This window comes from Lissotriton helveticus, chromosome 9 (assembly GCF_964261635.1).
Source record: "Lissotriton helveticus chromosome 9, aLisHel1.1, whole genome shotgun sequence".
Classification (NCBI taxonomy): domain Eukaryota; kingdom Metazoa; phylum Chordata; class Amphibia; order Caudata; family Salamandridae; genus Lissotriton; species Lissotriton helveticus.
In genome coordinates, this window is record NC_136070.1 from 947,125,706 (window position 1) to 947,152,927 (window position 27,222).

At 44.6% G+C, this 27,222-nt stretch overlaps 1 protein-coding gene across 1 annotated transcript in view; it reads left to right on the forward strand.

Annotated features, from left to right (window-relative positions):
* Positions 1–27,019, forward strand: part of BSN (bassoon presynaptic cytomatrix protein) — a 761,556-nt gene extending 734,537 nt beyond the window's left edge. The window contains exons 11-13 of the mRNA XM_078662357.1: positions 10,226–10,384; positions 11,892–11,944; positions 26,317–27,019. Of these exons, the coding sequence (XP_078518483.1) occupies positions 10,226–10,384; positions 11,892–11,932 (200 nt within the window). The 3' untranslated portion in view covers positions 11,933–11,944; positions 26,317–27,019. The remainder of the gene's footprint in view (positions 1–10,225; positions 10,385–11,891; positions 11,945–26,316) is intronic.
* The last annotated feature ends 203 nt before the right edge of the window (positions 27,020–27,222 follow it).

Below are 27,222 nucleotides of genomic sequence, written 5' to 3' on the forward strand. Positions count from 1 at the left end.
ACGATGCTGCCACCACAGGTCCCTTGCCACGCCGGCGGCAGGGGCGGCCTTAGGCATGTGCACACTGTGCACCTGCACAGGGCCACCAAACCCCAGGGGCCACCACGCCAATATATATCCTTAATATAATAATCCTCTGAGGATGGATACATATTTGCTTGGCGGCCTCTGGCAGGGATTTGGCGGCCTCCGGCTCTGTTCCACTTCAAAACACCCTGACCCCCCCTCTTTACTGGCCTCTGCGCTCTGCGCCGCCCGGACCCTCTCATCCGGGGCCCCCTACCTATGCTCCCTGCCCAGGGCCACCATGAGCCTAGAGCCGCCCCTGCCGGCTGGCAGGGTTTAGTCATGCCGGCTGCCGCTGATCCGCTTCTCCACAGCAGGCCGCAGCGCGGACTACGCCGTGTTTCACTCCAGCTCTGTGCCGCGCTCACCAGCAGGGGCCTAGGCACTTGTTTGTTGCCGCAGCTCTCGTGGGCACCGGGGCCGCTCCAGTTCTCTTCGGGGATGTCCTGAGTCGCATGCATGCTGGGCACCAGTTATCCCCACCGTAGTAGCCGACGAGCAAGGATTAAGGAGGATATTTCATCCAGCTGGTGGCCATCTCTCTGTTCGGCTAAGCTCCTTCCCCCCTGACTTCTTTATTTTTAAAAGCATGTGCTAAAGGCAATAAGGTTTTAATGGTGGGTTGGTTTTAGACAGTGCTAAAGCATGTAGGCAGGTATTTTATAATATGTAATTCCACATATTACCTTAGTATGCAAGCATTTTGGTGACCCACTTGAACAAACCGTGGGGATAGAAGATTTACCTTAAGGTAAGCCGTATGAAGCACTCTTAGGAGGAATGTTATGTTGTTTTGGCAAATTTAATTTTGAATGTATTTGTAATTTTATTACAGCATTCCTAATGGTTGCCTTATGGCAAAGCTTATGCTCAATACAATACGTCTAATTTGGTTATGGTTATAAGCCAATTATGGAGACTGCAGGCTCTATATGTTCATCCGGAAATGTTATTTTGAGATTCCATAAATCTGATCTGTTATTATGAAAAAGGCAGTAGGGCTGATTTAGTTATTTGAAACTCATATGTTAAAGCCAATGGGCCTTTAATGGTGGATTGTTACTGCACCATGTTAACCTCATGCGTGCGGCGGTTTTTCCCGCTGCGCGCTGAAGTTTTAAAAACCCCGCGGTTCATGACGAGCTCAGCTCGTCATGAGCGCACGGCAGGTAAAACTCATGACGAGCTGAGCTCGTCATCAGCCTCGAAGGGGTTAAAGTCTGCAGCCATGTATTTTGATACATGATATGTCACAGGTTGCCTTTATAGGCAGGGATTTTCGTGCTGATGATCTCCTTTGACAACTCTTCAGAAGGCACGAGAAACTTGGTTGTCTGTGAAACTATTAAAATAGTCAATAAAGCATATTACCATTTATGCATAGAGGGGCTTTAGGTCAGCCCAGGTCTGATATCTTTCTTATATGAGTGTTATTTACTAGCATACAGCTTCTTCAGTTGCCACGGGAGAAGGGAGCTGTCTCCCTACCAGATCTGCAGACCTACTATCTGGCTGCATTCATGTCACGATTAATCAAGGTCCCAGGTAGGAAGCTGTGGCCTCTGGGTGTTCGTGTTTTCTAGAATATCTACCGTGGGGAGAGGCCATCGTGCCCTGCACTGGTATTATAGACATGGTCTATTTCAAAAGGACTTTGTTTAAGACTCTGATGGTGTTTTGTTCTATCTGGTCTTATCTTAGAAAGAGGCTACCGGGTACCACTCTCTATAATGCATATAACAATCTGGGTTACAATACCAATTTGCCCCTGCAGGTTCATGATAGCTTTTAGGAGTGTTGGGAGGGTTCTAAGCTCCTTATATTGGGGCATTTCTATGATAGTGAAACTTTGGGGCACATTTACAAGGAGTTAACGCCACCAGAACGCCAATTTTTAACCCTTTCCATGCTCATGACGGAACGGTTCCATCATCAGCGTCGGTGCTCCGGTGCTGATGACGGAACATTTCCGTCATGAGTCAATGTGATTTATGACCCTTCAGCACTGCAGCGAAATTCGCGCAGCACTGAAGGGGTTAAGACATATTGGTGGCGTTAAGTTCTTATTTACTTATTATTGGCTGAACTCTGCCTTGTAAATAATACCCCTATTCACGCAGCACTTAGTGTGAAAGGGGCACGCAATTGGTGTGGCAGTGAGCGCTTTGCCACAACACCCATAGCTTTTTAACGCTGCCCCATATTTAGGTATTGGGCAGCGCCAAAAATAAGACCAGGAAATACCTGGTCTTAAACAGGTGATATGAGGAAAATGTTTTATTTCTCCTCATATATTGCTCTTTCCATGTGTGCTGCATTCTGCAACACACTTGGATAGAGCAAATCGCCTGTTCAGATTGTTTATGTGCAGAAGGTCTCCCATTCGTGAACATAAAAATCTCCCCTGCAGCGCAGACACCCTAGCAAAATGGCGATATGGTGCCTGCGCTGGCACTGGGCAGCTTCTTCAGTGCCAGTGCTAGGGGAAACAGGAGTGTGCTGTATTTTTTTTAATTGACGGAGCACTGCATTACCAATTTTGGAGTAGCACCGCGCTCTGCCAATTTCTTGTGCATATGCCCTTTTTGTAAAATGTTCTTTCTTCGCTCTGCAAAATTCTTTCAATACTTATAGCTTCGGCACATTCTTGGTAGTCTGAAGACTGAAGACATCAATTGCTACCCGAACAACTTCTCGAATTACTTGATGAGAGGTCCACTTACAAGGAGCATTAGTTTGGCCGATCATAATGATCACGTCGGCTGAGATGGGTCGGCTGGCTGATCCATTCCAACGTGAGGCAGATAAGTGGCGTAAGCATCTTGGGTGGAAGTGGCTTTGGACGACATTAGTCGTACAAATACGCTGGCGCAGTGTGTCTTAAACGTCTCATGGATTTAAGTTCATCAATTTAAATGTATAAATGACTTTTATTAAACACCTACCATCATTACATAATGAATGATAGACAGGATGCTAAATGCTTTACATGTGAGGCAGATCAAGCGGAAGCTGTGCATATATTTGCCTGTCCTTCTATTGCTTATTATTGGGAGACAATTATGGGAGAACTTAATTGGATCTGTCAGACCAGTGTGGCCTGGTACTCTAAACTAGTAGTAATAGGGCACTCTCTGTCTATCTCACCACACTTCGCAGGGATTTACTTTTTTGCAATCTCCATGGCTCAATTAGATTTGTCTCTGCACTGGCCATTCGTCGAGGCCCCTAATCCAATGTTTTGGTGGTATGGATAATGACCTTATATCCTTATTTTTCCTTTTTTTGTTTATGTAGAATGATTCATACATTAATATGCATTGTCTATAAGGCTCTAAATAAATTGCGACTCAGCAAGGTAGTTTCCAGCCTGGAGCACACAAAAGAGAGGCACAAAGAGGTATGAGCTTTCTGCACTTGGATGTCATCAGGCAAAATAAAGAGTGATTAGGGGAAAGACAAAAGGCTGGCCTCGTCTGTAGTGGTCACTTTTGCATTGCACAACGGAGATTGCACTCCCAAATGGCACTTCTTCATGAAGACTGATCAGGAGCTCCTCTCAGCAAAATTCCTGATTTGATTTCTAAGGAAGCCTCATCTCCTCTTTCCCCTCTTTAGTGTTTAGAACTCCTCCCTCCAGCTTCAGGAATATCAGCAATACACCATTGGGCAAAACAACCACACCCCCATCTTGAGCACAAAGCCAGGCTCGAGGTATTTAAACAAGTTGCTACTGGCCTCCATTTCAGTGGTTAACAACTATACATGTACCTAGCAGGCACTTACATAAACATACACAACGTACACTTGGGGGCCGATTCGCAAAGATAATCTGAGACAAAAGTCTACCTTTGCGACTTTTGGTATTCATAGAAGTCATTTAGACTTTTGGTTTTCACAGAGGTCATTTACGAGTCGTATCTTTACTTCCGCACTCGGACCGGAATCTCTGCACCCGGGCTGTACTCTCTGGCTCTGGCCGTACTCTCTGGCTTGAGCCGGATGAAGTGTAATTGTTGGAAGGGGAGGTCCCTGTCGCTTACTGCTGCCACCAAATGCTGGAGGTGTGCGTCCCCGACCCCTCGCTTCAACGTTAGGCTAATTAAGTACACCGTCTGAGATAGCCCTGCTCACCCCCTTAGTAGCTTGGCATGAGCAGCACGGCTTATCTCCAAGACATGAGTGTTCAGTATGTGCAACCACGCTCACAGTAACCCCATGATGTCATCACAAATATACTCCCTATGAGTATTGATGAAATGAGTATAATCTTTATATAAGCAAATATACGATATGACCACACGATACAAAATCAACATTTAAGAATGGGTAGCATTCTTTCCCGTGGGTTGGTAGGTTCTAATCCCAACCACTGCTTCTAACCAACAGTTAAGCTCACTTCTAACCGTTTCCCAAAAGTTTAGGCAAGTCGTATTGCTAGAATCACACACGTTGCAAAAGCAAACAATATTGCAATGCGTAACGATATTCTCTTATACTGTGCTACAGAGAAACAATGCCATACGTAGCGCCACAGTCATGTACTTTGCAATTGAAGAATAATGCAATGTGCATCACCACCAGCATTCCCTGTACCAGGAAGAAACAAAGCAATGTGTCACGCTACAATCCTGTACGGTGCAATGAAGAAATAATACACTGTGCCACGTTATACTAAGATACTGTACACTGAAGAAATAATGCAATGCGCCACGTTACAATCAGGTAATATGTTAGGGAGAAATAATTCAGTGTGTAACGCATCAAGCATAAAGTTTGTAAGGCACAACTGAGGTCAGGCGTCATACGACAGTTCCATAGTTCGTTAGCAGCAATAATGCAAAGTGTAATACAACGGTTTTACGTGCTTTGTTAACAGTGCCCCTTTTATGGATCAAATGATGACAAAAAGTACTGCCTCCCACTCTGGCCCCAGTACTGCCCCATCTTGGGTCACCACGGGCCGAGATCCAAGCCGAAGCAACAGCTCGCTCAGCTGACTGAAGCGGAAGGCCAAGAGAGTGTCCCTCCGGGCCCGCACGCCACCCCAGGTGTTGATCCACGTTACCTGGGGGGACGCAATCCCACTTTCCTCCCGATGTCAGCGACTTGAGCCTTGATCCAGAACTCCATCATGGGCAGTGGTGGACTCGGGCCGGCGGCTCAGTTCTTCCGTGGCTGCGGGTCCGGGCCTCTGCTGATTGACTCTGAGGGCCCCAATGATTTGGCCCTCACTCTGGCGGTCTCAGTTCACACCAAGACCCACCCTCAGCACTGTGGAGACTTTACTTCACTTCAGTGCACACCCTGATCAGGCACTCCTAACCAGCACCTCAGGTTGCACTTAGACACACACACCGCCCTCAGAGACTCGCCTCTTCTCTGGTGCTTACAACAAACCGGCGCTCTTCACCAATGCTCCGTTTGCACCTCAACACGCACCCTGCGCGTTCGAGCCTCTCCTGTTCTCCCGGTGCACAGGATGTCCAGGTGCTCTTCACTAACGCCCTGGCTGCACCACGACGCACTCTTGCATGTCAGAGACTCACTTCTTCTTTTGGTGCCTACGAGGCCCTTGCGCTCTTCACCAACACCTGGGCTGCACCACAACATGCACCCAGCGTGTCCAATATTCACTTCCTCCATTGGTCCACACGATGTCCAGGCGCTCCTCACCAATGCCCTGGCTGCACCACGACACGCACACTGCTCATCCGAGTCTCACTTCTTCCTTTGGTGCACACGAGACCCAGGCGCTCTTCACCAACACCCGGGCTGCACCATGACACACTACTGCGCTTCCGAGCCAAGCCTCGTCTCCCCGTGCACACCACGACCAGACGCTCCTCACCAATGCCTTGGCCTCCACCCGACACGCACTCTGCGCGTCTGAGACTTAGCTTGCTCCTGCGTGCCCACGATCACAAGGCACAACTTCTGAGGGTCTCAAGCGGCAAAAAGCACATGCATACCGCGTTGCTTGGGACTTCTCTGGAAACTTTTATCATCCTGTATTTCCAAACAGGGAGCCATCTCACCTTGGTCCTTGGGGTTACAAGACACATCAGAAGGCACAGTCTTCTTCAAGCAGGGGGACCCAGCACCTCCAAGCACAGTCCCAAGTTAGTCTTAAAAAAATGGGATGACCCTGTGTCCCCCAGAACCTGGGTATATCGTCATAAACAGAAATTGGTTCTGTCGGGTTACCCCCGGTATCAAAGGGAGAGAGGTGACACTGGAAGGGTGACACCTAGAACTGACTTAGGGAGGGGTCAGGGACCCCTGAGCACATACAAACTTCAAAGATATTAAGGGGTATAACTATGAGAGCTGGAACCCCTGAACATTGGAATGAAACAGATATGGATTAAGACTGAAAAGGCTTGGACCCATTCTGTGGTCAAGGGGAACCTCTGCTAAAGAAGGAACAACTGAAGAGACTGCTGTGGATAGACCAATCCTTGCTTCGTGATCTGGGGCTGGTCTGCAGTTTGCTGTTCTAACTAAGGAAGAACGAAAACTGGTTACTGATTACTTCTGCTAGCACATTAAGTGTCGCATATGTCAATTTTGTTATAACAATCGTATCTCAAATACCTAGACGCAGGAAACATTTTTACAAACCATAAGGCACATGACTCAAATTGCTGTCTACTGTAAGTGGTGGCCAAGTGACATTGGTGCTCAGTGGTGTGCAATAAATACATGATGGTGAAAATGATGTACATGTGGGTAATGGGCCAGATAATATAGGGAATGCAATGATTCTGCCGGCTGATTATTATTCTATGTTTGGGCAGAGCTTTGGAAGATCTGAGCCTAGTGTGGTCGCCGACGTTTCAACCCAATATATGCTCCTTTCGGTAGTCAAGAACGGGTCTTCATCAGGACGGAATGGGTGGGGAGGGGTTAAGGACAGCCTACAATTAAGAAAGGTGGTGTTAGGTGTGTTACATCTGTCAGAGATACGAATTGAGAATGCATGTGATGATGAAACTCACCCTAAACGGAACGGGACCCGGTGGCGGAATCAATTTTGGCCCAGGCAGTGATAGTCTACAAAGTAGAAAGGCATGTGAATTATACCTGTAGGATGTGCAAGCGTCACATAAAAACCACTCTGTGTGCCAAGCTCCCAAGCTGTATCCCGGAAGGAGCATATATTGTGTTGAAACGTCGACGACCACACTAGGCTCAGATCATCCAAGGCTCTGCCCAAACAAAGAATAATCATCAGCCGGCAGAATCATTGTAGAATCATTGCATTTCCCTATATTATTTGGCCCATTACCCACATGTACATATTTTTCACCACCCTGTATATATTGCACACCACTGAGCACCAATGTCACTTGGCCACCACTTACTTGTAATATTTCATTTGTGTTGACAGCTGTGATTATATGTGTATAATATATGAATTATATAATTTTGATACAACTTACACAGTAGACAGCAATTTGAGTCATGTGCCTTATTGTTTGTAAAAATGTTTACTGCGTCTAGGCATTTGAGATACGATTGTTATAACAAAATTGACATATGCGACGCTTAATGCGCTAGCTGAAGTAATCAGTAACCAATTTTCGTTCTTCCTTAGTTAGAACAGCAAACTGCAGACCAGCCCCAGATCACGAAGCAAGGATTGGTCTATCCACAGCAGTCTCTTCAGTTGTTCCTTCTTTAGCAGAGGTTCCCCTTGACCACAGAATGGGTCCAAGCCTTTTCAGTCTTAATCCATATCTGTTTCATTCCAACGTTCAGAGGTTCCAGCTCTCATAGTTATACCCCTTAATATCTTTGTGGTTTGTATGTGCTCAGGGGTCCCTGACCCCTCCCTAAGTCAGTTCTAGGTGTCACCCTCTCAGTGTCACCTCTCTCCCTTTGATACCGGCGGTCTGGCTCCTTAATCACTCAGCAGGCGTGGGTCAATTGGTTTATAGCACCAGCTCAGCCCTTATCACCTCCTGGGCGTCTCCCTCCCTACTCTCCAAATGCAAGGCAGCCTGGTGCCATCTCAACCCCTCCTTGGGTCAAGACCTCTCCCAGCTTCTCTCACCTTTCAGTTCCAGACAGACAATCCACACTTCAGAGACACACAGAAATGCTCAGAGCCCAGAACTCTGCCACTTTCTAAAAGAGTGGTTTATAAACACACAGTGACAAAACCACCTCCACAGAAAGATGCATTGTTACACTGTGAGTCCATACATACTACACTTCACCTCTCCATTATAAACTGACAGGAAACTAGGCTAACAAACACAACACCCAGCCTCCCCATTCTGTCCTTTGGGCAGAATGGCCTATCAGCAGCGAAAAACAAAATGGGGAGTTTTTCACTGTCAGAACATAACACACACCTCAGTTTATGTTCTGCCTTTTACCTACACTGCACCCTGCCCAGGGGTTACCTGGTACCTACCACAGGGTTGCCCCATGTGTATGTAATAGGGGAAGTCAGGCCTGACAAGTGGTTGCACTTGTCAGGACTACCTGCTAACTTAGCATTCTGCGTGCAGGCCCTACATTGAAGGCCTGAGTTCCCTTCTCTGCACACACTGGCATTACTAACCCTTGCACACACAGTGCACATCACTAGGGACTTTTACTAGTAAGGCAAACATACCAATTATGGCCAACCAATCACCATTACATTTAAAATACGGAACTCCTATACTTTGACATTGATCAGCAGTGGCAAAGTACCCAAGCATCTAAAAGCAAAGGTGGTAGAGGCAAAAAGTCTGGAGTAATCACGCCAAGATATGCCAGGCCTAACAGTAATCAATGAGTTGGAATGCAATTTTTACAAAAAGGAACATTATGAACGTGTGATAAATGGTAAAGTCATGAAAAAACTGTTGGGGCAGGGGAAATGGTGTGGCCAGACACTAGATCATAACTCAGAAAAGTTTGCTCCTTTGCATCATGGTATAGTTTGCGAGTACGGCCCAGGTGCGGCGATTCTGGCCCAGGTGCAGAGATTCCATCCTGCCTGTAGACGTAAAGATACGAATAGTAAATTATCTCTGTGAATACCAAAAGTCGTAAAGTTAGACTTTTGTCTCAGATTACCTTTGTGAATCGGCCCCTTGGATTTTAGGTAAGGATGTGTGAAATACACATAATTTGCTTAGACGTACAGCAAAATTATGCCTAATTATGTGAAGTGTCAAATCTGTCATTTCATTCTACAATTTAGCACTAAATGCATCTGTGCATCAATTTATCGTGCATGATGCATTTAAAAAAGTGCACTTACAACAACAGCTGTTCTTGTTCTGGTGTTCCTGAGCTTTACGATTAGGTGATTAAACAGAAAACTGAAATGTCTGATTTAAGATTCATTTCTGGGCATGCCATCTTTGTCTGTGGCATATTTCTTAGTAGTAGACAATCAGAAAGTGCAATGAATCTTGGCCAGGTACATTTGCCTCTGCAAGATGTGGAATGACCCATAGTGTAATTTAATTTAGTATTGTTCCTTTCATTTACTTGTAAAGTCCACTGCACTAAATAGATTATCTTTCTACTGTGTTGCATGTGTACCTGTAGTGTTCTCTGGGTGAACGTGTCTGCACGAATTTCCTATTATCGTTACTTCAGTGTTTCCTTATTGATCCTTTTTGTGTACATTATAAAGGGTGTCCTGTTTAGGGTGTCGCCAGACAATTTTGTGAGTACCACTTGAGGGGGCTTTGGCTCCGCCCACATGTTGCGAGCCAGGAGCACATGTTTAAACTGGCCATCAGTCTTGCTCTTTCATAAAAAAAAGTGCTTACCCTACAGCAGCTGTGATCATTTTGTTTATTTACTGAGCTGGCTGAGCTTTCACTTTCAGGGGCACCCATATGACATTGTAATCCCGTAAAAGTGTCCTAGATAACTTGATCATTTGTAGTGTTTGTATTTCTCTAGCAGCAGCACAGTTGGGAGGAGGGCAGTCATTAAGCTACATGGATATTTAGGTCTGGCTTGACAGTGGAACTGTCTCGTTAACTTTCAACCTACACCAATATTATTCTACACTTATTTGCTTAGACACAAATACATATGTTTTTTACTTCTACTGCTTCACATACAACATTCCTTTAAAACCAGACCTATTGGCATTGCCAATGCTTGTAATATATTATTTTGTGTGTTCCTCTTACAGGAATTAAAATTGGTCAGAAACCAGTAGGCATTGGAAGTTCAGCTGGAGGTGCCCCGCCAGGTGGGGCAACAACAGGACAGTCAGGCACAGAAGGTGAGAGTATGCTCTCTAAAATCCTGCCAGGAGGAGCGGCTGAACAAGCAGGCAAGCTAACTGATGGTAAGGGATACATATATTCTTATTGCATGTGATGAACGTCATGTTACATTTTACCACGTTACTACCCAGATCAAAAATGCATTTCTCCTCGTTTTGCTGTTTCTATGTGTGCTGCATTGTGTCCCTTCCTGCACATAAACAGTCATTACTAAAATGACCATTTGCAACTTCTATGTGTGCTGCACAATGCAGCACATATAGAAGTTTCAAATCACCATTTTTTATTGTTTATGTGCAGGAAGCGACACCTTCCTGCACATAAACAATCATTCTCTCAATGCAGGCAACCTTGCACTGTGGTGCAAGGGTGCCTGCATTGGTGCTAGGCAGCTTAATTTAGCATTAGCGCTAGCGCTATTGAAAACTCAGGGATGCGCCGTATCTTTGTAAATACTGCTCATCCCTGCATTTTCGGAATGGCGGCGCATCATATTAGCATTTTGTGCTGAACGCCACTCTCCTCCATTCCCTTGTACATATGCCCCTTTGTTGCTTATATCTATGAGAATGCTTAGATGTTTATTCTTTGTACCAATATGTCAGAAAGCTGCTGATTGTGCAGCAGCTGGTGACATTTAGGAATCCTTTCCAATTTTTGCACTCGAAAATTGATTATTAAATGTAATGGCAAAGAAGATCTAGTTTATGCCAGCATTCCCATGTGGGTATTTGCAAAATATTGAGATGTCATACTTGTGAGATTGGCGAGAGGCAGAGCAAAACAGATTGGAAATTCAGTTATATCACAAACTTTTAGAAAGTAGTAGGATTTAAAATACCCAGTATCAAAGAGAGCAAAAGTATCCCCCTATTCCCCCATCTTCACCCCTCCTGGGTGACTGATGTATCAACTACCCAACCAGTAGCTCGGTGCAGTGGAATAAGTACTTGCAATCCAGTTGCAAGTCACAGATTCAAAACCCTACAAGATATAATACAGCTTTCCATCATCCTACCACAGTTGTTGAAATTAGCATAGCTTAGTTGGTTAATAATACTACCTATTTTTCAAGCACCACTGGAAAATTCAGTTTCTAGTGAGCACTACATTAATAGCCCTAAAAACCATGATCATTATTTGATACCTATATTTGTCAATGTATGGACTGTGCTTGCATTGGATTGCAGAGAAAATGAGGGACAGCCCTGACCTGCCAGAGAGTACTTGGGTAGGCTGAGGCTAGTTGTAAGCAGCGTGTTCCTCAGTTTGTCCTGTGGTTTATCTGAATAGCCAAATCCATTGTGGAACCAGAGGAGTTAGGTTGAGGAGGGGGGTGTGTGATCAGCAGTCAGATTTCTTGATTGGAGGCTTTCTTAAAGGGCGTAGTGGCACTGATAATATTTTACTCTTACAAAAACATTTTTGATATCATAGCATGGCAAGATTTTTTGAGTTTGCCCAAAGCGTAAGACATCCTTTTCAATTTAAATATACATTGATGCCTTCAAATTGTATAATGTAAATACTGGAGTTTTGTTTGGCTCATTTTTTTCTTATTCTTTACAGCTGTGTCTGCTTTTGGGAAGAAGTTTTCTTCACTGTGGTAAAAAATGGAAAGGGTAAGTCTACCATCCAGAACGTATTTCTATTTTAATACATGAATTTGGGCTTTTGCATTATTTTCAATTTTCGCACATCACAATGTCTTTGCACTACATATTAGCAGTAGTAACAATCCGCACATGTTTTTTCCAAGACTTTTGTAAATCTATTGCTGTACAGTTAAGACATTGATTCAGCAAGTGTTGAAAATCGTTTTTAGGTTTCGCTGGAGCACGGAGCTTTAGCTCCGCCTCCAGAGAAATCTGTAGTCTTCAGTAAGGGACACTTGAATCCGCCCTCTGTTCCATTGGCTAGCTCCATAAAGGGAGGCTAGCCATTGGAACAGAGATCTGTCCGTCATTCACGGACCAGATTCGGGGGCGTTCCCGCGATTTTTTCCCTGGGCGTTCCCTCTGTGTAGTCATGCGGCGGTGGGCGGAGTTGTTTTTTTTTTTTTGTCTCGGCATTCAGCTCATTCCGCGGCCGACCGCAGCCGCCGGAGGAAGTCCAGTTCCAGGTGAGTGCTTTTTAATCCGCCCCCCCCCTCCCGCTGTCCGTGTGGCCCTTCCCGCCCCCCCCTCCTGCTGTCCGTCCGTAAATGCTTGTTCATTTATTTAATGCATTTTTATAAAGCGCGGACTTTGCCCGGAGGTGTCAGAGCACTGTACATACAATAGCGAGTTACGTCGAAGTAGGGATGCTACTACAGCTGTGTCGGTGCCATCAGCAGATCTGACGAGGAGTTCTGCATCAGGAGCGAAGGCTTGAAATGAAACCCAAAGTCTCGGATTAACGACACTGCTGGTGCCAGCTGGCCATTAATGAACCCAGCGCTTCGAGGCGAGTGATCCTTGGGGCGCATACGCCTGGGATTAGTATGGTAGGTCTGCGCATGCCTAGGAGGCTGCAGACTGTCCCCGCCTCTGTCAGAGTTTAGTGCCTCCTTGCACGGCCCCTCCTCTCGGCGCTGTAAACTCTTGTTGCCACCCAAACGTGTATATCGAGGGGTGAGGGTGGCCCGTGACACACTGCCCAGGAGGGTCGTTTTCTGGCTGGGGGTGTGTAGTGAGCCGCGCTGGGCATGCGCTGGAGAGCCGCGTGCCCCTGTCAGAGCCTGGCCTCTCGATGCTGTGCTAAAGACCAGGGCTGGCCACGGATTATCAACCGCAGGACTCAGACCCGTCTCCCAGCAGGGGTGTCTCTCTGAAGTCACCCAGTCTAGCCCCCGCCACAACCCCCTTTGTGTGAAGGGGCCCTGCCCCCCTCCAGACAGAGGCAGCGAGGGGCGCCTGTCAGCTGCACCCTCGCCATCCAGCCTGTCCTCACTGGAAAGAACTACAAGTACCAGCATGCAGTGCGATCAGAGCTGAATTACTACTACCTTATGAGCCAACCCACCGGTGCCAGGCAGAACACCCACCTCTGTGCAGGGTGAACGCCAACCCAGATCCGGCAGGAACCGGGTATCCAGCTGAAGAACCCCACCACAACCTCGCCCCTGTCCAGCGAGAACCTTTCACTTGCCCAGCCAGGTCCATATCTGTCCTGGTGGCACCCACCACTGCCCAGCCAGTTCCATTTCTGCCCCGGTGCCACCCACCACTGCCCAGCCAGGTCCCATCCCTGCCCTGGTGTAACCACTGCCCAGCCAGGTCCATCCCTGCCCTGGTGTAACCACTGCCCAGCCAGGTCCCATCTCTGCCTTGGTGGAACCCACACTGCCCAGCCAGGAGTCCTGCCTCTGTCCGACAAGGCGCCCACCTCACAGCTCTGCGCCTGTGATGCCAGTGGCTCTAATTGCAGTAGCAGTCACAGCTACAACCGGGGTCCCGTGCCCATGTTGTCAGTCCTGCGTGCCTCCTGCGCGCCCATGTTGTCTGTCATGCTTGCCCCCTGCGCGCCCATGTTGTCTGTCATGCTTGCCCCCTGCGCGCCCATGTTGTCTGTCATGCTTGCCCCCTGCGCGCCCATGTTGTCAGTCATGCTTGCCCCCTGCGCGCCCATGTTGTCTGTCATGCTTGCCCCCTGCGCGCCCATGTTGTCAGTCATGCCCCCTGCGCGCCCATGTTGTCAGTCCTGCTTGCCCCCTGCGCGCCCATCTTGTCTGTCATGCTTGCCCCCTGCGCGCCCATGTTGTCAGTCATGCTTGCCCCCTGCGTGCCCATTTTGTCAGTCATGCTTGCCTCCTGCGCGCCCATGTTGTCAGTCCTGCTTGCCTCCTGCGTGCTCATGTTGTCAGTCATGCTTGCCTCCTGCGCGCCCATGTTGTCAGTCATGCTTGCCTCCTGCGCGCGCGCGTGTGTGTGTGTGTGTGTGTGTGGCTCTGTGTGTGTGTTTGTGCTCTGTGTGTGTGTGCAAATGCAATAGGTCTCGCATTTGTGAGAGATTAAGCTATTGGCATTGTAAATGACAATGCCATTTATTTATCTGTTTTCAAAACCAACACATAAATACAAAATTTGTCATTTACAATGCCAATAGCTCTAACTTTTACAAAGGCGAAACCGTTGCATTGTAAATGCTTGTTAGTTTATGAGATTAAACATTGACCATGTCTGAATAAATGGATGGTGAACTAAATGATCAACAAGGGGACACTTGTTACGTCTTTGGTAATTTGATCTTGTCGGACAGAGCTATTTGATTATATTCCATTCTTACTACCATTTTGAAAACACTATTTAAGACTTAAGGCTTGTGTACAAGAGAATTTTGCGGTATCAAAGCCTGTGACTTTAGTTTTGCAACTGCAGAACACCTATTCACAGTTTGCAAACTCCCTTTTACGAGTCAGAAAAGTCTCTTTGAATCGTAAAAGGTGTTCTCTGATCTTTCCTGAATTATAAACTGGGGGTACGTCCTCTGCTACTCGCAAAGAAGTGTATCATAATTTGTGACGTCAAATTCAGCCTCAAATCATTGGAAAGTTGCCTCCTCTCAAGTTGGAGTAACTGATTCTGGGACAGCTTCCCCTTCTGGAGTAGTAAGCAGTGGCTTGTATATCATTGTCTGTTTCGAATTATGTGTTTCCCGAAGGGAATCATTATTTTTTTCTTTTTAATGGTCTGTCTCCTAAATGGTCACAGGCTACTTTCAAGAAAAAATATTTCCTATCTGGGGAAGTAAATGCAGGAATGGTGTTCTGCTGTCCCCAGTAGGTCACCATCCCTGTGTTTCCAGCCATTCATAGGGGGTTTCAAAATGCAACTTAAAGTATTGTTCATTACACGTCATTTTGCGACCTTCAGTGAATAGGCAATTTGAAATATGATTTGTTAGTACATAGGTGGCCTCATACATTAAATCCACGTGAAATTTGCACATACTTGATTTGCAAACAAGTAAAGTTGATCAGTCCTTTAAGTTCAGAGGATCCAACTGTAGATCAGCTTTACAGCATAAACTAGATCCCAGTACTAGAAATGTGTCTAGATTTGTCTTACTTATTTTCTGAAATTCTCTCCATATAACTAATGGACTCTTGCAAATAAATCAGAACTTACAAGTAGAAGACCTATGTGGCAGAGACAGCAGCATTGCAATGAGGACTACAGCATGGTAGGTGCAGTCGGCCTTCTCAAAAGTGGCAGTAGGTTGGAGGAGTTTTGTCCGGATTTCAGCAATGATGGGAGGTAATTACATGTAACCGAAAGTCAGGTTGGTAAACTGCATTCAGACTTTTCTGAATAGAAAAAGAAAATACTACACATAGGATCATGCCGGACTGCCCAGCTCGTACTCTAAATAGTCTGTCACTCTGTAAACAACAAAATAATCAATAGGGGAATGGATCACGTGTCGTGCATAACCAGGGTTCTGTACAGTTTCGTACTGTGTACCGATAAAAAACCCTCATTCACGTACAGAGACCGGAAGTGGCAGCATATCTTGGTTCTCCGCCTTACTCTTTAAAAACTTGACCGCATCATCATTGGGTTAGTGCTTATGCTTCCTCCATCCGGAGGCGTACTCCTAGTGATCAGTAATGAGGGGGGTTATTGTTGTGCTAGGGAAAAAGGAAAAATATTTAAAAGACTTGTGTTGCCAGATTTGAAATTTTAATGGTTCTGGGTTCAAGGTATATTTAAAATCAGTGCCGTGCGTGGGGGATTTGTTTAGGGATCACCCGCACTTCAAATTGTACGTAAAAAGGTCGACATGTTTCAGCCCCAAAATAGCCCTTGGCGGGTCAAGAGCCTGCCATTGGAACTTAGTTGTAGGGTGTGAGCTCTCTCTCTTGCGGGTTCAACGTGGAGGAGGATCTCTACAGTGATCAGGACCCTTGTATTTATGGTAATGTATGCATTTGAGAGCTGTTGATTGAGTTGTACCCATAACGAGGTATATTGGCCCCTGCTCACACCTCTTAACACTGGTCACTAGCAAGTTAGCTCTTTTTCTGATGACTGGAAGTAGAAGTCAGACATATCATTCAATCATAGTCTATGCTTCAAATTGCTACTAAATTACTGTAATCACTAGAAAAATTGACAATTAAGGGGAAGTTTTGAGAGGTTACATCTAACCGTGCTTATCCTCCAAATAGTGAACTCAGCTTGAAGTCGCAAAGCTGCTGTATTTTAGCTGAATCTCCCTGCTGCTGGAAGTGGTTGGACCAGATGCTGCTGAGTATTCACCTGATTTCCTTTAGATCACACTATAGGATAAGCACACAAATCACATCACGTGCCGAGGATGACTTATTTTAGCTCACCATTTTAATTGTTTACTTGAAGCCTATAATGAAAATGAGGGCAGAGATGGGTAGGATTGGATGATCCTTCCCATCTCTAGATAGAGTCTTCTTTCTTGCATTCTTGGAAACCACCTCAGGCTTGCCATCAAGGTTCACTATCAGTCTTATGAAATAACGCAATAGAGATATGAACTTTTGTTAATTGCTTTCAATAGACTTTTGTTAACATTTTACAAGATGAAGTGCTGCGATTACCACCTTGAAACATAAGTTTGCATGCTTGACGCTGTCTTCCCTCAAACCCTTTCCCCCAATTCTGGTTAGATGCCCCATCTTACTTTCCCCACCCTCATACGAGTTGCTATACCTCATTATTTAGATGATTTCCTTCTCCCAGGGAATCAAGTCACATTCCCCAAGAAAGACAGTTATAGGTTCCGACCTCAGCCCTGCGTTTTCTCCAGGATGTTTAAATCCTTAAGCTTTTCAGGAAGGTAAGTCTTGAAAAACACTAGTCAAGTGTACGGACGCTGTTGGGGAGCTTTCAGATTTTCGGCTCCCGACGTTTTCGGCTCTCCCTCCCTTCCTCATTGGGGAGTCACCGGGAGGCCCAACGCTATCCAGCTGCATCCAACCGCATCCTGTAGGAGCGCGAGCCTAGCGCTGTAGGAGCAAAAGCACCAGCGGCAAAGCAAAAGGCAGAGGAAATTGTGGGGGGCAGTGCAGAGACGCAGTGCAGGAGGCCAGCAGGCCCGATAACAAGTATCCTGATAACAAGCGGCTTGTGGCATGCAGCTTGCGACCAACTGACATTTCTGAGGAAGGCGACAGTGAGCAGCGCAAGGTGTGGTGTGGGCCCGCCAGGACCCAGTAACTTTGGCATTGTGCTGTCTCGACCAACCCGGTTGCCCACCTCCCCCCCCCAACCGGTTTAGCTCCCTCCGGGGGTAGGGATAGGTGTTGGTGTTGGGGCAGGGTGAGGTGCATGTCCTGTGTTTCTCTAATTCTAGAACCTGTAGGGTGGTAGCTGCAGGGTGAGAGCTGGGGGCCGTAGGGCCGGAGCCAAGCCGGGACTAGAGATAGAACTGGAGCCATGAACTGCAAGCCTGAAGATTGTGCGTGGCCATCCCTCGACCACCAAAGGTGAGGTGGGGATAAGGGACTCCTTTACTATAAACATTATCCATCAGCACAATAAGTTTATAAAAGTTTAGAAAAGGGGGTAAGACTAAAAGGGTCCAAAGGCCCAAAGGCATAAAGAAATGTGCTCAGGGAGAACAAGCGGAGCGCGGGAGGTAGTGCGGCGGAAGCAGAAACTGCAAGCCAGGGCAGCTTCTGCCAATGAGGACAACGATGTCGACTATGTTGCCAATGGGGTTTTTATGGAGAAGCCTGGCATGGAGGGGTCAGGTATAGTAGTACCGTGCCTTGTTAGAACTCCAAATTGCGATCAAATAAAAAGGGTAAGTAAGATGGACTTTTTGAAGTACCTGGTGGATGTATTGCTTACATATCGAAAAGACATTCATATTAGGGAGCTACAAAGCCTGATACAACCACAGGCATCGGGGCCTCCTAAATTGGTCCCCAGCAAGAACATGAGTAAAAGAGAGGAACTGAAACCTTTCTCTCCTTTGGGGGGTTTAAATACAAAAGTAAATTAAAAAAACAGTTTAACTGGGAAATGTAGCATCTAAGAAGTGATCAGTTACGTGAAAAGGAAAGTAGCATAATTGTGGCCCAGCAAGGGTAGACGCAAGTCATTCAGGAAGCAGGCGATAACGGCGATCCACAATTGAAATTAGTGTCTCCTAATAGTGGTAGGGAGTAAGTGGGGCAAAAGGAACCAACTTGTTTGGGAAAAGAAATCCAGATGCAAGTTGAGGTGCATCAACAAGTAGATATCGATATGGTATATATGGCTAATCTGAATGAACTAGACGATTTAGAAGGAATAGATCCTGTTTGGATATTAAAACTGGAAACGGAGTTAACAGAGTTAACGGACCTATTGGGCACTGTTGGGGGTAAAGCAGTACCTGCGGCGACAGAAGCTGAACCAGAAAAAGTTCATGAATCGTTTGATGATCCAACTCATGATCCATCCCATAACCAATCTCAGAAAGAGGATGCCGTTGGGGGTAAAACAACACCTGCAAAGACAGAAGCTCCATTAGAAATTGAATATGAACTAACTCAGAGAGAGGACAGGGTTGAGGTAACTGAATTGCCAGGGGCTCAACCTGTTGGGCCCCCGGTAGTGGGCTCCCCGGCTAATGGTATGCAAGTTGGACCTCCAAGTAGAGAATAATTGGGGGGAAAGGCCAGGATAGCAACACTTGGGAGATTTTACTTAATTCATTTCAATCGGTGGTCAATGCATTGACATATCAATCGAGTAAATTGAATATCCAGGTGGATCTTTTAAATACTATGGCATTGTATATCACAGCGATTGATACAAAAATTGGAGCATTGAATCAGCTGGTCCTAAGGGCGCAGGCAGAGGCGCAGGAGGAGATATTGCCTGAGAATACTTGTGATTGTAGCCCAGTACTGAATAAACTGTCCTCGCTGCCTGGGATGCTGGAACATGTTCTGGCAGAGATAAAGGGGCAGTTACAATCTGCCATAGAAGTGACGAGCCCAGTGGATGAAATAGCTTGCAAAAGTGGGAAACCAGAGGGAAATAAATCTGCCCGAGTAAGCGAACTGGAGAAGAGGAGCCTCTGGGGGAAATTTCAAGCTTGGAGAAGACACAGCTGAGGAAGAAAGTGGATATAACACAGGGGAGTAATCCGGCCAAATCCTAGATCAAAACGTAGACATTTGTGAAAGGCTCTCAAGTGACCAGATATCGTTTAATATATCAGGTAGGAATGGGTCAGTGAAACAGGGAGCACTAGAACCGCCCACACAAGGGGAAGCAGTCAAGACATGTAAGCTTTCTAAGAGACAGAGAAAAAGACTTAGGAAAAGCCATAATAAAAAAGATTTAGAGAACAATCCAGGTCTCCAAGGGAAGGTGTATCCAATTTTTTGCCCAAAATTAGGAAATCAAATGGCGCAACCGGAAAAGAAGAATGATGACGAGGTAAGGGAAAATAATGTGGGGAAGAACAATGAGATTATACCAGCTAGCGCGAAAGGGAAAACAAGGATGAAGGAAAAGGAGAGACTAATGGAAGAGAACCAACAGGGGTCGGTCTAGGCCAATCCGGTGAACATGAATTTACAAGCCAAAGTAAAACAGTCAAGTTGGTGGCGCTTTGGGAAAGATCGCACAATGCTCCGGAAGTAAGTAAAGGCTTGGAGGAGAAAGATGAAAAGGAGATCAGAATGCAAGTAAGGGAACAATCATTAAGGAATGATAATGAACTTCAAGGGGGGCAGAGGCAACGACCGCCAGGCGAATGTCAATTGGGAAAGAAGGACCGAAATGAATTAGGGCAGGTTAAGAATATTCAGCAGGAAATAGTCTGCACTATTCAGCAGGGTCAAAGAGAGAGGTCAATTCGGCCCAGCCCGCCTAGTATCCACTGTAAAATGACATTTGTACCAAAATATGAATCCAGGGGTCACTTTGATCGAATAAATAGAGGATCTATGATTCGAATGACCAAAGAAATAGCGGCATTACAACACTTAGAGTCTACGGATATACATTCAGTTACATTTGTAAGCAACCCGGTGTGGGGAGGTGAGGAATAGACAATGATCACATGGGCGGCAACAGAGGTAGCGGACTAACTATGGGCAGAAAAGGAGAAATTTGAAACATGGGGTATTGAGATGATAAGGGAAAAGGAGGAAACCTATCCACAGTTCCTAATACCGAAGGGTGGCAAAGTCGCCTTAAGAGGGTTGGTGAGGAATGTGGTAGGGGAAGTCAAAAACGAAAAGTCCACAAATGGGTAATAAGAATCAGCAATCAGGCATACCGTTGATCTTAAAGGGGGCAAGGAGTAGCTCAATTACACCTTTAAGGGATAATATAACCCTTCAGGCAGACAACTACACGGACGCCATGGTGAGCAAAACCCTTTATTCAAAATCGGATTGGTCCTGGCTCCCGAGTGCCCTGAATGTCAGTACAGACAAAGATTTAAGATATTGACAGGATAAAACCTGTATCGTTGGTCACAAAAACAAATTTGGCATCTGTTCATGGAATACAGATGGTCTGGCAGCAAAGGTAGACGTTCCTGAATTTATAACATATATTAGAAGGTTTCAGATAATCCTCTTGCAAGAAACATGGGCACAAGTTAATTAAGTTACCGGCATACTCATGCTATAGTAAGCCAGCAATTAAAACAAAATTGAAGGGGCGTGCAGCAGGAAGTTTGGCTCTATACGTAAAAGTGGCCTTAAATATAAAGATTGAAGAAGTGGAAATTGATCATTCGAACATTCAAGCAATTAAGGGCTGACCTCGTATTCCAGTAAATAAGACGCCTTTGATGATAATAAATGCATATACACATCCCCTTGGTCGCACGAAAAAAAAACAATAGATACGATACTGAGTCTATTGTCGTCACAAAGCATGATGAATCCAGCTCCTTGGATCCTCTTGACAGGTGGTTTTAATATGAATTTCTTCCAGGTGACTCCTAGGGACCAAATATTGGATGTGATTTATCAAATTTGGCATATCCCGGCAACTGAAGCAATTAAACAACGATCTGACAGAATGGGTAAAGAAGTGGTGAGAAATCTGGAGCATCACAGTCTTCGAGTTTTGAATGGCCGGGTGGATTCGGACATTCCAGCTCAAGCGACTCATTTCGCGGTAAAATCAAAAGCTGTTATTGATTACACCATAGTATCCCTCCCAATATATCAATCAATAATAAGCTACAAGCTGGGCAATCGGCTGGAAAGTGATCACCAACCACATATGATCAGCCTCAATCTAAATATTACTTGACACAAACAAATGTCCCCAGAGTTAGGGCAGTCTATTGGTCTTAATTAAAGGAGGTTACACTAGTCAGTAAATAGCATACAAAACATCGAACAGCAAGCAAGAGACCAGTGGGAAGAAGAGTTAAATAAAATATATCAAAATCCTTTGACCCTTTGGGAGCAGTTCATAATTCACCTAGTAGAAAAAAATGCTGTACGTTCACAAGTCATGGTAGTAAAGGCTACGTCGTTTCCAAATAAAATGTATGTTCATCTTAAAATAGCGAAAAGAAAATTGAACCAGGCCTTGAGGGTACTAAGAAATCATGCATCATCCAGTGTCAGGAGTGAGATATTACCAAAACTAAGATCACTCTACAAAAAAGCGGTATGGATACAAACAAAAGCCGAACTAGATCTGTTCTGGAGTAAAATCAATTATGCAGCAAAACGCAAAGATGCACGTGAGTTTTGGAGACTGGTAAATCAAGCCAATTGTAGGAAACAACAAGAAGTAACTACAAATATAACGGAAGATGTCTGGGAAAAGCATTTGGGATCCATGACAGGTGGCATAAGAAATATAATAAATCCAACAGAAGAAGGTACAGCTGACAACTTAAGGGACAATGACAATTTAAGGGAAAATACCCAGCTAATGATCCAGTATATAGCAGTGGAGAAAATTATAAGTTCTAGCTGACGGAGTAGTGCTCCAGGGCCACATGGCCTTTCTCAAGCCCTATTTAAATAAAATCCGCAACATTGGGCAAAGAAATTGTCAATCTTATTTAATCATGTTCTGATGAAGGAAGAAGTCCCAGATAAATGGAGGGGCTCAATTTTGGCCCCGATTTACAAAGCTGGTCAAGCCTCGTATCCTGCTACTTATAGACTTCTAGCCTTAATGGATTGTGAAGCAAAGTTTTTTGGTAAATGTTTGCTGGCAGAGCTAACGGCTTGGGTTGCTGCCAGTAAACTGCTTCCAAGGAATCAAACAGGGTTTATTAAAGGCATGGGGATGATTATTAACATTCAAATGTTAGTTCTCATAATTGATATGGCCAGGCACTGTTCAGGGAATCTTCATTTGTGTTTTATTGATTTTAGCTCGGCTTTCGACACTGTGCAAAGAAATATTCTTTGGAACAAATTATCGAAAATGGGAATCGCACCTAGTTTGTTGAGAGCGATACAATTGTATACCAATACCTGGACAAGAGAAAGGTTGGGACAGGGTAGAGTACTGTAAAAAAAAATGATAATAAGGGACGGGTTGAAGCAAGGATGTGTTTTGGCCCCTACCTTATTTAACATGTAGTTAGCTGAAATCTCATCAGGGCTGAATTATATTAATTCTCACTCCCTGACTATGGCAGGTTTTAAGGTTTCGCATTTAATGTATGCCGGTGATATTGTATTAATAAGTCACACAAAGGTGGGGTTGCAGAGATTAATTAGTGAAAGTGATCATTATGCCTCTACTCATGGGTTAAAGGTCAACATAAAAAAGTAAAAAAACAATGCTGGTTACAAGGGGGTTAGCTGCAAGACCTATATTGAGAATGGAAGGTTCTGCCTTAGAATTGGTTACTGAGTATAGATATCTGGGTGTTATAATAGATGCTAGAGGTACGGGTAAAAATTAGTGTGCTGTACTACAGAGAAGAAATAATTCATTAATTGCAGCATTTGCCACACTCCAGAATAATTTAAAAGGGCTTTCCCTCAATCCATTATTACAAGTCATGTCAGTTAAACATGTTCCATCTCTCACATATGAAGTAGAGACTTTAAGAGGATGTGCTGATAATACCATAGACAAACTAGTGACAGGGACCTACCGACGCCTGTTTAATCTTCCTCTGCAGACTTCACCAGCGCAAATCCGACTTGAGTTCGGACTCAAACGACAGAACCTAAACAGCTTGGGAGCATAACGACAGAACCTAAACAGCTTAGGAGCATATTTAAAATTCTGCCATAAACTTAGAAGGGATAATAACTCCTCGCTTATGACAGTGGTCTGAGAGGCAATATGTGACAGTAAACATAAGCAGGCCCATGAATATTTTAAACTGGCGATAGACACGTTTAAGGCGGAACAATTATGGGCTTTACACAGGTAGCTTTTAATAAAGTAATAAATGGGTGCAGTAAAAAATTGTCCTCGTTATGGGATAAAGCAGTATTGGCAAAGAGATCCCATGCGTGGACAGTTATTGCTTCCTACGGTATGGTAAAACCTCAGCGCTATCTAGGAGACTTAAATAACCAAAGGGCAAAGTTGAAGTATCTTCGATTTGGAAATAGCCAATTTCTTGGAGACGCCCCTGCTTGGAAAAAGATGAGTAGTGAGAGGAAGCGTCGCCTCTGTAACAAGAGGGAAGATATTTGTCATGTCATTTGTAGCTGTCCTGCTTTAATAGTTGAATGTAGGAGGCTGCTGAGGTCGGACTTTAATAGTCAAATGATACGAACACGTCGACAAGCAGTTATAGCCAGCTTACAAGGAGAAAGTTTGCAATTTACGGGCAGACTTTTGAAGTTTATAGAAATAGTGGAGAAGAAACTGATTAACTGTGGCCAATGAGGATTGTTTTTTTAGTCTTTATGAACTGATGAATAGTACTTTTTAATTATGGGGTTTTTAAAATAAGGATAAAGAATTGATTATGCATGAAATGTAAGAAGAATTGTATAAAGGTGTTTTTAATTGTAAGTTTTTGCTAACTGAACAATACATTTTTCATTCATTCATTCATTCACTAGTCAAGTACTTTAATATTGGGCCTCACATCTTTTGGAATCATGTGTTCTCATCTTGGATATTGGGTACTAACTTCTCCGTTCTCCGAAGAGTCCAAAGTTGCTGTAGCCATGTGTGGTATGTAAGAGCCTGGGTCTTTCCTCATAGTTGAGATGTAGTTTATTTTGTCTGCAAGACCATATGTGCAATGGTCTTTCCTATCTTGCCATGTAGAGGGTTATTCAATAACTGTACTTCTGGGCATGCACCTACCATAGGCTCTGTCACATCTTGTATATCTTCAAGAATGTCTTTTCAGAAAGCCTAAAGGTGCAGGCATCTACATAGTATGTGTGACATGGAATCGCATCCTACTCACATACCCACCATGAATTAGGTTGTGTCTCATCCATATCATGGGGACGATTCGGACTGTAACATCATCAGTAGAAAATCTTGTACGCTACATATCAGCTCTGATCATGTGTGGCGAAGATGTTCGCGCATATCAGCAAGGCAACTCATTGATCCACATTAAAGTTGATACCCAATTTCATGTGATTTTTATTTGCCCATGTGCATTTGATGTTATATGAATTAAAGATTTTATATGAAGAATAAAGGCCATGTGCATTGCTGCTTGTCTCCTGAGGGTGTTCTCAAATGGTGTCAGGGTCCAGGTCACTTCATGTGGGAATGTTTTCAGGATTTCAGGGCAGTCAGGAGTTACTGGGCATTGTGACAATTAGAGCCTTTTGTATTTGGCGCCCTGGGACTCACCTATAGTTGGACACAAACTGGTCACTAAGTACATCCCCTTAGCCTTCAACAATATCTCCCAATGTTAAAAGTAGTGGTTAACATATTTGTAATGGTTCTCTTAAAAATATGTGGGTCCAGCAGGGAGGAGTTGATAGACATCTGCACCTTTTTGGAGTGGGTGCACTCTGGATTGGAGGATACATATCATATAAAACCTATAAATAAAAATGTATTCATCTATGTAGAGTGAGAGCTCAGAGATTCTTCTTGCAGTTTTGTATGTAGGACAACAAAAGGGGGCTGCTGTAAATTCTGCCTCTTTAGATGTATGGGTATAAAAGTAGAATTTGATGGTCTTGCTTCAGTGCATCCATACAGAATATTCTTATTTACCTTTCTCTGTTCCTTGTCGCAGAGAAAGGAGACTTATATTATTAATTCCACTGGAGCAAAACATATGCAGTTACGTTTTGAAAAACAAACATCAAAAGTGAAAACATTTAAGTAACAAAATTGTATGATAAGTTACACTTTTTTTGTTACAAATGCAAAACAGGTCTAGTTGGACGAAAAACACGCAAAACTAATTTTTCTGCCAAAGTGCACTGCATAATAGCAAATTGTCTCGAACAAATCTAGGCGGGTAAGTATGTGCCAAAAGCTCCTAAGAAAAGGTAGCTAAAAGGATGTACAGCAGGTGTAAAAGTCAAAGTGGTTGTGTGAGGGAAGTAGGCAAAGTTCTCTGTGAAAAAGAAACTAAGTAGAGACGAGTCCAGACAATTTGGGGCAGATTGATCAAACTTTCTTTCGCGCAGTGCAAGGCAACAAGCCACCTTGCAGCGCTGAGCTGCGTGAAAGGGCAGAAATGTGCCGTAGTTAACATTATAAGGGGCACTCCTGTCCTTTCTGTGCGCTGGCTCCCTTTTAGCTGCCCACATCCAAAGCAGGCACCTTTACGCCCTGATGCAAGATGCCTGTGTTGTCAGTGGGATTGTTTTGTGCCGGAAGGGACACCTTTCTGCAGAAAAATCAATCCTGCAGAATGCAGCACATTTAGAGGAAACAACGAGGAGAAATAGAGATATTTCTCCTCGTTGCACCTCCCCAGGAAGGCGTAGAATTTTGACGCATTCCCAAGTTTACCACAAATTAAGCACCGGGTAAGGATTATTTTTAGATAGTTAGCGAGGAAGTCATGCACTTACATTCTAAAGTAAGACACCTTCTAAATATTAAAATAATGTATTCTTCTATCTTTCTCTTTTAACTAGTATCAGATCACGTGGAAGCCACTAACGCCGTTTCTTGAGCTGAAGGAGGAAAACCCGACACTGAAACTTCTTATGGAGACAACAGTACTTCAAGTGGATTCATAGGTGCGGGTGGGGAAAAGTAAAAAAACGCACAGCAAGACTGCAACAGATTACCAGAAAAAGGTCAAAGATGTGAAGCTGCGAGTGGCGGGCTTCCATTTAACCCAATCTGATACCTTTTACGTGAGCCTTTCAACAAAATATACAAAGCAAAATATACAAAGGATGAGCCATGTGAAACATGTATTTAAAAAGACGCATGGAAAATTATGAAAAATATGTCTTATTATGGCACCAGCGCAACGAATGTTCCAGGCCATCACGCAATTGGGGATTTACTTCCGGGAGCTCAGAAGACTTCTACCGGGCTGTTCCACTCAGTGGGTGGAATGTGGTGATTTTGCTGCTGATGGCCGTAACCATTTCTCTTTCTTGTGATTGCAGAGAGTTTTGACTCACACAAACTGAATCTCGCCAAGTGGTTTTCAGTTGAGGGCTGGGAGCAGGCTGCTCCATTTTCACGGAACATTCAGGTTTGGGCCACTGCTCTTTGTGCATGTTGCATTATTCTTTCTGTTGTCCCTTGGTTCCGGAAGATACATCAAAAAGGGATTTAGAAAGCAGGATGGAAACATCAAAGTACAGAGATCTAAACTAAGGACCTAACACTGTTCTTGCTACTAAAATGCGTGGCCATGGAACACAGGCAGTGAGATAGCCGCCAGGCAGTAATGGATCTAAGTGCTGGCCAGGCATGTCAGTCGGCCATTTTAAAGCCATCATTAAGCCATTATTCAACATTCCGGTGGCAGTGATTTCCACTGACATAAACATCTTTTAGTCTAATTGTGTTTGCCTGAGTAT